The sequence below is a fragment of the Urocampus carinirostris genome, chromosome 16, assembly GCF_059441175.1.
Source record: "Urocampus carinirostris isolate Australia breed hairy pipefish chromosome 16, RoL_Ucar_1.0, whole genome shotgun sequence".
In the NCBI taxonomy this organism is placed as follows: Eukaryota; Metazoa; Chordata; class Actinopteri; order Syngnathiformes; family Syngnathidae; genus Urocampus; species Urocampus carinirostris.
The window spans coordinates 26,914,633-26,928,448 of record NC_142364.1 but is presented as its reverse complement, the minus strand read 5'-3'; the positions used below and the strand labels follow the sequence as shown (position 1 = coordinate 26,928,448).

The following is a 13,816-nucleotide window of genomic DNA, read 5'->3' as shown; positions in this document are numbered from 1 at the left end:
CCCCTATGAAATAAATCAGCTTTGGTCAGGTGTTAAGTCGTACCAAAGACAACAAAAAAATTTAAAAAGGTTGATTAAAAATATGAAATCTATAAAAGCAAGTATTTTCTTTTCCCAGGTCGCTGTAGTAAATGGTAGTAAACGTTAAGGAACTATTACAGCTTATTATGATAATATCCATCCATCCATCCATCCATTATCCGTACCGCTTATCCTCAGTAGGGTCACGGGGTTGCTGGAGCCCATCCCAGCTATCTCCGGGCAGTGGGCAGGGGACACCCTGAACTGGTTGCCAGCCAGTCGCAGGGCACACACAGACAACTCACTCGCTCATTCACATCTAGGGACAATTTGGACCGGCCAATTAATCTGACATGCATGTTTTTGGAATGTGGGAGGAAACCGTAGTGCCCGGAGAAAACCCACGCAGGCATGGGGAGAACATGCAAACTCCGCACAGGAAGGTTCGATCTTATGACCTCAGAACTCTGCCGCACATGCGCTAACCGCTGCCCCGCCGTGCTGCCCATGATGATATCTGTCATTCTAATTATGCCCAAGTTGGAGACATTTAAGTGGAGTGAATCTCTTGTCAGGTCAACTTTGACGGGGTACGAAACATGTGTTTTTGCAACTTACTCAGATAAAAGTGCATAACCTCTTAGTTTTCTAAAAGGGATATTCGTAAGACCCAAAGCTGTATTTCGTGTTGACAAAAATGTATCTGGGCTTGTCTTCTGCAGAAACATTCACCCTTGATGAGGCACTGGATGCGCTCGGCTTCGGAAAGTTTCATTGGAAACTGCTATTTCTCACCGGGTTTTCTTATGTAAGAAGAATTCATTCTTCCATAAATCCAACTATACTAATCCCCATTTGGGTTGCAAGTCAGCCAGACCTGGCTGACTTTGAACAAGCGCTAATGGGGTTCTTTTCAATCTTTGCAGGTGGCAGACGCCATGGAGATGATGATCCTCAGTATCATTGGCCCGCAGTTACACTGCGAATGGGGCTTGGAAGGCTACAAAGTGGCTCTCATGACATCGGTAAAGATGCTTCAATTGAACAATAAGTTTAAATACACACAAAATAATAAACTGCTTTTGTGTTTCACTGTAATCAGGTTCGTGCAGGTGCTTGACATGCTTGAAAATGCTTGAATTTTAATGTTACGTTTTCAAGGATTGAAAAGTGCTTGAATTTTGGGTGAAGTGCTTGTAAATGCTTGATATTGTTACCATGTTTCCTAACAAGTCTGCCTAAGAATAAGGCAAAAATTGCTCTCCGGTGGCTTTGCTTTGCCATTGTATTTCTTCTTCTTTCGTGATTAAGGGAAGGCTAGCATTAGTTTGTATGGTCATAAGGTGCATGCCACACCCAATCAGGGCACTATGAAATATGTACGAGTGCAAGGATTGTGTTATCAATAATGGACATATATTATGGGCCATGCAAGCATTTAAGGAGGCGTTTCCCAATGATTTATTACACTTATGGTTGTTTTACAACCTGAAAATTCATATTTTCCAAGATTTATAATTTCAAAAGTGATATTTTGACCTGAAAATTTTACTATTTTAATTATTTAGTGTAATCACCAAAAAATCGTGTGAAAATTATCACTTTAAAACTTTGAAACCATCACGTTAGGTTATGAAAAAGATCACAGGAAAACAAAAAGTTATTACTGAAACTGTCACTAACATGTGAAAATTAACACATCAAATTACATATTGCATTGTTCAGTGTTGTCTCGCTGTATGGTGGTTCAACTTTTGCAGCCTCGGTGCCTCGCGTTTTTTTTTTTTTTTTTTAAGATTAAGAATTGCATATATAAAAGGCAGATATACTTATAGGCGGTGCAAAATACATGATTCATACTGGATTTATTTTAACTCATTTAATGCTAGATGTTTTTCTCAAATTGGGAGAACCAGTGCCTCCCATTATGAGTCATTTTTATCTAGTGCAAAAAATAACCCCGTATACAAGCCATTGGCAAGAAATCCAATCAGGGGAAACACGAGTGATGTCATTTCTGCATTTAACTTATGACATGAATTAAAGGATGATTTCATTCAAGGGATGAGTACTATGCTTTTTTTTCCTCCATGCTCAAAGTGAGCTCCATTGCTTCATCCAGTCTGTTGCAGTCAGGGCTTGCAATAAGCATAGACTTACACTAAGTATGGATGGGTATAACTGTTGCATCCACTATATATGAACAAAATCATTTATCCTTTTGGGTTAGAAATAAATCAACAAATAAATATTGGGCCTTTTTAGCGAGTAAGCCGGAGTTTGCGTCCACAATGCTTTGTGGTAAAAATAAATCAAGTAATTAAGTTCCTTGTATTACACTCTGATACTGCTATAATATCTGTTTGGAAATCGATAGTTCATACTTCGCCAAAAATCACTTAATACAAGTGGTTATAGAAGAGATTAATCGCGTTAATCGAGGGAATAATGTATATGTGCTGTATTTTCCTGACTATACGCCCTACATAAAAATCCCAATTTGGCCAGAGTGGAATATACGGTAATCGTCAAAAAAAAGAAGTAAAAATTGTCCATCTAAAAGAAGTGTTCAACTAAGAAAATGTAACAGTTACCACAAAACCTCGTTTCTCCTCTTGTTTCATAGCCATGTTCATGTAAATAGGTTCTCAAAGTTAATTGAGCACTTGGAGTTGGATTATAAATCCTTGTGTTTCACTCACACAAACCCCCAGGTGGTATTTACTGGGATGTGCTTCAGCTCGTCATTATGGGGCAACTTGTCGGACAAGTACGGCAGGAAAAAGGTGGGCTGAAATCACTCTTTTGCATTTTGAAGCCCTGTGGGGATTTTGCTACACAATTTATCTGTGTGTCCCCTCTTTTGTACGTATACAGACACTGATCCTTTGCATGTGTTGGACTTTTTACTACAGCGGGCTGAGTGCCCTGGCCCCAAATTTCAATTGGATTTTAGTGCTTCGAGGATTGGTGGGCTTCGGAATTGGAGGATCTTTTCAAGCGTGAGATGTTTTGTTTCTCTGCACTGAATAGAGTAACAACCAATCACTTAATACAAAAATTGTACACTTTTGTTGTAAGGTTTAGGTTAGGGTCACCCTGACAATTATGTGTTTTCTATGATAAAGTAACTTTTACTTTTCTAATGAGTTGTCCAACATTTGTTCCTTTGCCCATATTAATATCTTCCTTCTGGTGGCTAGACAAATGTATGGCTTTTTCTTTGGCACTCTGCCTTGAAAGCCAGTATCTCAGAGTTGGTACTTTACTGTAGATGTACAGGTAGACACTGGTGTTTTCCAGGTATAATTCAACCAAGCTGCTGGTTGAGGACCTGTAAGGCATCTTTTGCTCAAACTAGAGAGTCTAATGTATTTTTCATCTCGTTACTTCTATTTCTTCTCTGGTTAGAACCTTTTTGTGCTGGTAGATATAAACACAATGTACCATTAGAACACTGGAGTGCTGGTTGTTGGAAATGGGCCTCTGCACACCTATGTACTAGGACTGCATGATTAAGCGAAATCGAATTGACATTGCGATATCACATAGTGCAATTGTATAATCGCATAACAGCAACCCTAACAAAACTCCCCAGAAGAGGGGCTGTTTACTTAAATTTAACATTCCTGTAAAAGTCACATAGAATCTCAATTCAAGACGTAAGCAAAGTAAAGCAAACGCTGTTGTTGAACCGTTTGGAGAATCTGGACAGTTTTGGTCTCCTTTGAAAGGTAACACACTGAAGTTTTGTCCCCGTTTGAAATAATCACTTGACGTTGAACAAGCTAATTTGGAACACAAAGAAACGGTAGGCTTTTATTATCGCCTAAAACAAATTTTTTCAATCACATGCATGATGAGTGTAGCATCGGAAACTTAGCTGGAAAACAGCTGGGACAAATGCATAGAGCCTTACCTGGTACCAGGACAAATTTGATCACAATCTGAAAAACTAAACATTAGTATTTTGCACATTTTTCTAAGGGTATGTCTAGGCGTTTCCAAAAGTGGCCATTTGGACAGTCCAAAAGGACCAGTGACTGGTGACACCATACAGACACGTCTGCTTCTCAACAGTTTGACGGCTCGCAGGCGGGTTTAAGCATGTCATTATTATTAACCCTTGGATGTATAAGTGGGATCAAAAAATGACCCCATGGGTTGTTATTCTTAAAAAAATTTGAAAATAAAAAAATTAAAGTTGTAATATTGTTTTTTTCCAGGTATTCCTCACAAAACATTTGTATGACATGATGCCATTAGTATTTCCCCGCCCCACTAACTATCGACCCAACTCATGGAAGAATTAATGGACTGGTAGATCATGTATCAAAGGTTTAAGTAATCTCAAAACTAAAACTAGCACAGAATATGCACTTTTAAAATCGAAAATCGTATCGAGATTGCAATTCTTGTCTGAAAACTCACAATCAGGTTTATTCCCAAATACGTGCAGTCCTACTATGCACTGTAGATATTGCACTAACAAAATGACATTTGCAGCTAAAATAGTTCTTTACCATGTTAACAACGTATGGAGTGCATTTCTGATTAGTTTCATGTTATTTTTTTCTGTACTTTTTCTTCAAAAATAAGGACATTTCTAAGAAACCCCAAACTTTTGTACTATATAGTGGATATTCTATAATAAATTTATTTTTGGGTTGTTGTTATTACAGGCTGACTTTGTACTCTGAGTTTGTCCCATGCAAGTCAAGGGGCTTTGCTGTATCGCTCATCTCGGTAGGTGCAAGTTCATCACTTTAAACTGTGCTATATTCCGACAAGTCACATTTTGGACCAGTTTTCTACATAGGGTACGATGAATATAGGGGCCATCAAAAATGCATTCATTTATTAAACTTGTATGGATGGTTAATTCTGTATTATTTGGCACATCCTAGTCATTTAAAAACTGTATTCATTTAAAAATAAAACATTGATTTTAATATTAAGCATGAATACATGAACATGCACTTTTTATATCCGAGATTGAGAAATGTGTGTTTATATACATGACATGAGGCTCACCTAGAGGGAACTGACATAATAGTCTGTCATCTTGCTGCTACGAGTACTCCAAAAACAAAAACCTACTATAAAGCTGAGCGAAAAAATGAGACGAAAAATGGTTCAATTTAGTCACATTGAGTTACAGGTACGATTGGGCCCAAAAAATTCAACCTGATCCCCGGGTAGAAAAGCCCAAGCCAGACCTATCAGCTTGATTTGAGGGACCGAGCCTGAAGCAAACCCTAATTTTCATATTTTATTTGTGAGGACTTAGGAAGAAGAAGGAAGGGTTTTGGCCGACTTATTAGCCCAAGGTGAAATAAAGGCAATACTGTAAATAAAAAATAGTTTTAATAACAGTATAAGTGGTATCGGTCTGAAAAAAAAAAAACGTGTTTATTCATGTATGACACGCTTTTTATTTACCATAGAAAAAAAGTTGGGTGCGCAACATACACGGAGTTTTTACGTGTCATGGTTGATTCCGAAGATTGATCAGTCGAAAATATCGTTGACGGGAATTGAACCTAAGTTGCAGCGGTGAGATCGCCAAATCCTTACCACTTACACAGCAGTGCTATTAATTACATAAGGAAAGGCATTTGGTTTCATTTCATTATCACACTATTTTCAATCACGTTACCAGAGAAGAATGTTAGAGAATGGAGAAAACAAAGATATGAATGAATGCAAAAAAAAAAACTGACAAGGGAAACTCTTTGGTATGTCTGATGGTGAATTGGACTTTAATAAGCATTAAATAAATATATTGTAAATTGTATGATGATATTGTATTTATAATTTGGGCCCTAGTGCTGTGGAATGTTCCTCCCCCTGAGATTCGATCTGCAACCTCAGTAGAAATGTTTAAATCTAAGCTTAAAACAGACTTCTATTCTATAGCATATGAATAACCTATATTTTATATTGACAATATCTGTGTATTCTTTGTTATTGCAACATCCATTGCAGCCTGGTCATCATGGAAGGGGGATTACCTCATGTGCGGTCCCTTCTCAAGGTTTCTTTATTTTCCTCATGTTGAGGTTTTTGAGTTTTTCCTTGCCCTCATCTAGTTTTTAGATCAGGTGATGGTGTAATGATAGTCTGTGGTTTGCAATAATCTGTGGTCTGTGCAGCCTTTTGAGACTCTTTGTGATTAAGGGCTATACAAGTAAACATGACTTGACATAATTTATGTTGGCAATAAATGAATTAATCATGGCTACAAGTATTCAACAACGTTTGTCACTTACAACTCTCAGAATAGATTAGACAAATAGAATGTACTGTCATTTTAACATGTGAAAGGCACAACGAAACTAACTCCAGTCTCTGCTACCATGAATAGAAGTTGTGTGATGATGAAACAAAATCAAATAGCTTTTCAAATGTCATCTCTAACACTGGTGGTTCAGTGGTTGGGATTTGGCGCTCTCACTGCCGCAACCCAGGTTTGTTTCCCTTTGCATTCAACTGCAAAGTTTGGGCTGCGAAAACGTGAAACTGAATTTTGCAGAATTTTTAATAAAAAATTTGGCGTGTACATTTTGCATGTGTTTGCGTTAGAAATAAATAAATACGGTAGTATTGCACAGCCCTTACATTTGATGTGGACTTAACATTTTAAATCCTTATTTTTAGGCCTTTTGGTCAATCGGTGTTGTCTTTGAGGTCCTCCTGGCTGTGTGGGTCATGCCGAACCTTGGCTGGCGATGGCTGGTGGGCCTTTCCACCGTGCCATTGGGCATCTTTCTCTGCTTGTGCTTGGTAAGGATGTTTGGCACGAATGGCAAATGATACAGTCTAGTCAGTTAGTTTGTTTTTACAAACTTATAGCCTAATCATTGAACAATATTGATGATTCATTAGCCCACAGTTAAAACAGATTGCCGCATATACCCATGTCGGAATAGTTTGTATTTTTGTATTTGTTTTTTAATTTTGTTTAGCTTTTTGAGGTGCCAAAATCCAAATGTCAGCACAAGAAAATTTGACTGTTCCTGCAACACTTTGGAGTTAATTACTTATGCATGAAAAATACTTCACAGAATCTTCATCTTGTTTCAAACACGATTATTACCAGCCTAGTTTTGTCCACACCATAATTTCACATTCTGTTTTTAAGTGGCAAAAACAAACTTATTTTTCTTTGCCGAAAATGATAGCATCCTTTCAACCATAAGCAACAAGACAACCACAGAAAACTTGTTTTTAACAACTGACCTGAAACTTTTGGTGCAAAGACGGGGGCGGAATTTTACTTGCCCTCACTTATGAGTGAACCAGGAAGGGAGTGTGGGGAGGTTTCCAGAGTCAATTTGTATTTTTCAGACTCTAACGCTCACTGGAATACGAGGCGCACCCTAAAAATTGTCTTTTGCTATAGATTTTTCATATATAAGGCATTAAAAGTAGAATAAGAGCTAGGGTTGCATTAAAGATAAATAAATACATTAAAATTTATAGAATTTATTTCATAGATCATAAATTAACATTATGATATCTGATTTCACCGCAAAATTAATTTTACCCCCAAAAACATTTAACATTTTAACCACAAGAGGGCACTCGAAAACCTCAAGGCAGAACAGTTACTGTACGCAATATCAATGGACAACAACCCAAACAAGAGTACATAATTTTGTTCAAATCTTTACCGTAAACAAAAATCTTAATTCAATCATTCAAAATAAGTATCATATTTACGGACAATTATTGTACCAAGCAAAAACAAAAGAGGTTTTGCAATGACCATCTGAGCTGCCGTTAATATGTTCTGCGCTTCTCTTTTGTTTCTGTATGCAGCATCATTTAATTGTAATAATCTATTTCCAAATGTATCCACTATATTTTCCGGTATGTATGGCGTACCAGATTATAATGCGCACTTTCAAAGATTTTTGATGGCCCCTCCATCAGATGCGCGCGCTTCCAAAATTGTCTCGGGAAGGAATCACGCTCCACCTACGGCTAGAAACTCGTTTATTTATTTTTACTCTGTTCATTGTTGGAATAACACCACAGGAGTTAAAACACATATTTTACCCCGGTAAATATACTGTGCACAAAACCTACCTATGTCTTTTTCAATGCCAAAAACTATATCTTTTTTTTTTTGCTGGAAAGGAGCGTCGTCATCTCTGCTCAAAACTATCATTGTCGTATTCTACACTGCAACTCAATAATTTAGCCTCACCATCACAAAAGTTGCAAAACACAGATATGTTTATATTGTGAATGCAGTGGCTGCCGGAGAGCCCGCGCTTCGATCTGCTGAACGGTAATGGCGCCCGAGTGATGAGGACGTTAGGAAGCATAGCCAAAGAAAATGGAAAGGCTTTACCTCGTGGAAGGATCATGTGTAACCTTCAGGTGATCCGATTCGCCTTTATGTTCGAAAACTGGAATTTTGTGCTTGTTTCAAAACTGTGTTTCCTGTTTTGTTGAAGCAAAATAACCGGGGTCGTGTTCAGGATCTTTTCACGCGACAGTATTACAAAACCACGCTTCTCCTCTGGTTCATCTGGTGAGCTTGAATAAGTTTTGACGTCTCCAAAAGGATTGTGTGGAGCATATAAACAGAAGCGTTTGTGTTTCCTTCAGGTTTTCCTTCGCTTTTACTTATTATGGGATTATTCTGCTGACAACTGAGATGTTCCAGTCTGGAGACTCGTGTGGGGGTAAGAAGTCATCTCCTTTTTGGTTCCTTTTCTCGGATAACCAGCAAATCTTCACCGGGGACGGCAGCAACGCAGGGGATGAAAATGGAGCCGCAATGTCGTCTGGAATGCAAATTGCTGACAACAGATGACTACAGAGACTTCTTGTGGACAACATTGGCTGAATTTCCAGGTAAAATGTTCTATTAGTTAACCCGTTAACGTTTCGATGGCGTGTCTGTGTGATTTCACCAGTCGCTGGTCCTCATAGACTCCAAATGGCCTCTTTTGGAAACGTCTAGACCTTTGAAAAATGTGTAGTATACTCATGTTTAGTTTTTAAGATTTTCATCAACTTTGACCTGGGACCCAGGTAAGGCTTCATGCTATTATCCCAGCTGTTCTGTCGCTAAAATGCCCATGCCGGATTATAAGTGTATTTGTGTCACTTTTTATAATATCAAAATCAGCAATATAAATATTCATCAATGCTTTGGTGGTAATTTGACAAGCATTAATAAATGGCATAGCAATAAAAACACATGGCCTTATAGCAATAAATATACCACATGGATGATTATAATATGACTCTTGCAATTAGACAGTCAACAGAGGTTGATTACGTAAATGACATAGCCTACATAAAATTTTAATGCAGGATAATGAGAATAAAGCAAATAACTCAGAAAGGCCTTGGGAATGCTGTAAAAGCCTCTAATTCTTCACATGATAGACAGTAGAAGTGCCAGATTTATCTCTGGCTTTTATTATAACCTGGTTGTTAGCATTGGTGTAAAGCTGTATAGAATAAATCCCTATAGTGCCTAAACTGATCTAAATTTGACTTGCTTTCATGCAACTGATTTGAGGATAAAATCAGCCAAAATAACGAACAAATCCGGGCTTAATCCCTTATATTGGTTTCAAGCAGTCACCTCCTGATGTTTTTTTTGTTTATTATATACATATTTTATGCATTTATCTATGTAGTTAGTATATAGATGTATTTATGTATAATACAAATATTTTATGTTTTTGTTTAGTGTATATATTGTATTTATCAATTACTTTTTATATAAATACAAAAAATGTTTTACATTTATTTATTATTGCAGGCCTCCTTGTGGTTATTGCAACAGTTGACTGCCTGGGAAGGAAGAAAAGCATGGCCCTGCCCTTCTTCGTCTTCACTTTGAGCATTCTGCCCTTGTACGCATGTATCGGAAGGTATGGCCCCCTTTAACTCTGAAATGAAATTGAAAATACTTATTTATTTAAGTTGTGCATATGTGCATGTTCCCTTTTCCAGGGTGGTGCTCACCGTTTTAATCTTCATTGGTAGAGCCTTCATCTGTGGCGGCTTTCAAGTTGTTTTTCTTTACACGCCGGAGGTGCGCACTTTAACAAGGTTTTTTTTTTTTTTTTTTTTTTTCAAATTTATGGCGAATGTTTTTGGGGGTCAATATATCATCTGTGCTTCTCAGGTCTTCCCAACTGAGATCAGAGCATTGGCCATGGGTACCTGTGGTGCCCTCGGCAAGTTGGGTGCCCTCATTACACCATTCGTGGCACAGGTAATCAGTGCTTCACTCATTTTCCTCTTTGTTTTTTTTTTTAAATAATTTTACAAATATATTCGGTTCAGTAAAAGTCGATTCTCGCAATAAGGAGAGGAGACATCAAATAATGTTTAACTTGCAAGTGGGAACAGGGAAGGACAGTGCAAAAAAAACCTCAAGATGCAAAAATTCCAAGCTTAGGGTTCTTCGGGTCCTCCCTTGAACCCGTTCTTTTTATTAAATTTAGGTTACAGATCCACCCTAAAGGATGTGGAAATAAAAATACATCAACATGATTGGCCAATAGTGACATTGACGTAAACCAGGGGTCTCAAACTCACAGCCCGGGATCCATTTGCACCCCTCCGGTTGATAGTTTGAGGGCTTAGAAAGAAAGTTAAACAGGCGGTGCGTATTTTTTGACAAATAAATGTTGTAGTATTTGATCATGTAACCAAAACAAGTTCTAAAAATCACAAGTTAGAATGCAGATTTCGGAGACTCAAAGTGACCATAAAGCACCATTTTGCCCAGCCTTTTGCCAGGATTTTTTTTTTTTTTGTGGTGTAGTAGCAAAATGGCTGACGAGGATTCATATCAAGTTATGTAAAATAGATAGAAATTTCTTGACCTACATGTATTTAAAAACAAGGCACAATTTCCTTTGCATAACTGTTTCAAATCCGCCATATTGGAGGGTTTTCTCAAATGAACTGCCCGTGTGAAGTCACACCACAGCATCTCAAATGGATTTAACTCAGGAATTTGACTTGGCCACACCAGAACCATTCAGTTTGTGTCCTTGGGTGGCCTGAAAGGCGCTTTTAAATAAAATGCATTATTTTGTTTTGTTTTTGACGGTGGACTTTATGGTGTGTTTTCGACCAATGTCCTGAAATCAATTGCGATGGTGTGGTGTGCCCGATATGGCAGATTTGAAACAATTTTGCAAAGAATGGGCCAAAATTCCTCCACAACTTTGTGAAAGACTCATAACCAATTATCGTAAACGTTTGCTTTTTCTTATTGCTGCCAAAGGGGGCCCAACTCGCCATTAGGTTGAAGGGGCAAGTACTTTTTCACATTTCTTAGTGTGATATTAAAATTGGTTTGATGCTCCGACACCTTTTGTGAGTGGTAAATATACAGAAATCAGAAAGTGGGCAAATACATTTTCACTGCACTGTACATTATTAATATTGTTATCATTATTTTAAAGATATACTAGCTAGCACCAGTAGTACAAAATGTAGTCTAAAGTAGGCATTGTAGCAAACACTTAGTGGGTGAGTGTCAGGGAAATGCTAAGACATTCAGCATTCAAGTAAATATAAACCAAGATTGGGCACCACAAACACGGACATTCTAATGATGCCCTCAGTCTTGTCAATTCTGTTGTTGGCCTGTTTCCTCCGGGAATTGCAATACAAATTTGTTCTTTACAATTGCAATTTTTACAAATTGAGACTCTAAAAACGGAACTCAACATAGAATTTTTCTTTCACTCTATTCATACTTTAAATGCTTCCCCCGCTGTTTTGGATCAACAAAGCGCATGCATTAGGTGGTCATCCAGTAATGACATAGGCTGGAAAGGGGTCTGCAACGTGTAGAAGCACAAAAAAGTGCCGTGTAATTCCCTTTCACATTTGCAGTGTTTTTACCGAAGGTGCTGCTTCGACATTCTGTGTCATTGACGCTGGCTGTGTACTGCTCCTGCTCTTTCCTGGCCGGTATTGCCTGCCTGCTGCTGCCCATCGAAACGTCTGGAAGGGCCTTACAGGAGACATAAAGAACACACCCGCTAGGCTCCGCTAGAATGGTCAGTTAAAAAAAACAAAAAAGAACTATTTACTTTCAAGCTGTTGTGGTCCTCAAGACTGACCTTGGCACTTAAAATGAATCTATGTTATTCATATACGGAATCTAATGTTGTTCAGGTGGACAGAATTTTATGAGTTATTTGGAGCAAACTCGGATTACATCCGACTGTTTACACTTCTATTTATTCTTCAGACCAGAATGGAGCTACACCTACAGCACTAAATTTGTCAGTTTACAGATTTTGTTTATCTTCCTGAGCAACAAAATCATTGCGTGAATGACATGCCAACACAAAAGTTACAATGTTGTGTTGACGACCCAAGATCGTTTCAAATCTTTGTTGTAATTTTTTTGAAGAATGAAAGCTATATGGCCATGGGGAAGAGGATTTCAAACTAACCGCCACCCAAATGCTAGCTTTTCCGTCTATGCAGCGTGCTTTCTGCTGGGGGGCTGCGGTACTGCATTTGTCAGTCATTTCGAATTTTAAAAAAGCGTTTTGAGCCAACTTAATCCATTAAACTTTTTTAAAGACCCAATTCTAATTAGTTTATTTTAATTTTTATGTTCTATGCTTAATACAACTGAGCTTTTCTCTATTTATCACGATCAGAAGTCAATTAATAGTTTAAATAACAACAGCCCAACAGTGTCCCAGTTTTAAATTTTATATATAAAGGGTCAAATAAGCATGACTTTGCATCGATTGTTGGTGAATTATGTATATTTATTGGTCAAATTTTTAGGGGTTTTGTCTTCCATTTTTTAAGAGGTTAGGATTTGTGTGGGTGGAGTATAGAATCACTCCACTCCATCTGCTTGGTTTACAATGTGTATTTTTTTACTTTGTTTTTTTGCATAACAATATTAGTAACTTAATGTTTAATCTTTTCCTCCAATAACTGTCCATGCCAGTGGTCTCCCCACCTTTTTGAACCTGACCGCTACTTTTTTGTACTTCTTTCAAATGCCTTTCTAAAATAGCACCTTATGTTATTACCATGGTGTGTCATTACCAGGTTGTAAGTACTAGAAGTTGGTTTAAAATAAGTACATTCAACCACTAAAATCTTGTTTTAAGACACTGATCATGTGAATGATTGCCCTTGCCAGTTATAAATCAAATTTCCTAGAAAATCACTATGACCCCATCACTGGTAAGCCATTTTCAGTACCAGTCTGTTGTGTGTTACTCAGGTGCTCTTAGGGGGCAACTTTGTGCCCGCGGGTGCCACATTGGACCTCCTTGTTCTATGCCATGGATATATATTCTGTCAAATGTATGTTGAATTATTACAAACCTGCCTCCACATAAACCAAAATAAAGATGTTCTTGAAGTCCCATACTGACATTTTTCTTAGTGTTTCCATAGTGCAGTGCTTGGGAAAATTGCCTACCACGCGAAATGTTCCTGGTTCAAGACCAGGTGGAAACATTTGTTGGCCTGGAGAAGGATGGGCGCCGCCAGGCTGTACTTGCCCGAGACTCCACATAAAATGGGGTCGCTTAGACCCTAGTGGTTAAGAGATCCACCCACCCACTGTTGTTTAAGTGCATGTACAGTAGTTGTGGCGGGGCTCTTTTATACAGAGATCAGAAATTATACTATCTAGGCTGGCAGTGTATCGTAGCATAAAATTATATAATTATTATTATGAAGTATTGATACGACCATTTTTTATATCGATACAAATACTCAGCTCTTGAATAATCGTCGATTCTGATACCACTTA

General features: G+C 37.9%; 1 protein-coding gene across 6 annotated transcripts in view; it reads left to right on the top strand.

Moving 5' to 3' along the window:
• LOC148350897 (synaptic vesicle 2-related protein-like) overlaps nucleotides 1-13,428 on the top strand; it is a 29,822-nt gene extending 16,394 nt beyond the window's left edge. For 2 of the 6 annotated variants that reach the window (XM_088319825.1, XM_088319824.1), the window contains 14 exons: nucleotides 744-829; nucleotides 948-1,046; nucleotides 2,736-2,807; nucleotides 2,899-3,023; nucleotides 4,704-4,767; nucleotides 6,682-6,807; nucleotides 8,284-8,412; nucleotides 8,490-8,566; nucleotides 8,644-8,720; nucleotides 8,788-8,892; nucleotides 9,815-9,926; nucleotides 10,009-10,107; nucleotides 10,184-10,273; nucleotides 11,914-13,428. In XM_088319825.1, the coding sequence (XP_088175951.1) occupies nucleotides 744-829; nucleotides 948-1,046; nucleotides 2,736-2,807; nucleotides 2,899-3,023; nucleotides 4,704-4,767; nucleotides 6,682-6,807; nucleotides 8,284-8,412; nucleotides 8,490-8,566; nucleotides 8,644-8,720; nucleotides 8,788-8,892; nucleotides 9,815-9,926; nucleotides 10,009-10,107; nucleotides 10,184-10,273; nucleotides 11,914-12,076 (1,424 nt within the window). In that variant the 3' untranslated portion in view covers nucleotides 12,077-13,428. The remainder of the gene's footprint in view (nucleotides 1-743; nucleotides 830-947; nucleotides 1,047-2,735; nucleotides 2,808-2,898; nucleotides 3,024-4,703; nucleotides 4,768-6,681; nucleotides 6,808-8,283; nucleotides 8,413-8,489; nucleotides 8,567-8,643; nucleotides 8,721-8,787; nucleotides 8,893-9,814; nucleotides 9,927-10,008; nucleotides 10,108-10,183; nucleotides 10,274-11,913) is intronic. The other 4 variants (XM_088319826.1, XM_088319829.1, XM_088319828.1 and 1 more) reach the window with 4 other exon arrangements.
• The last annotated feature ends 388 nt before the right edge of the window (nucleotides 13,429-13,816 follow it).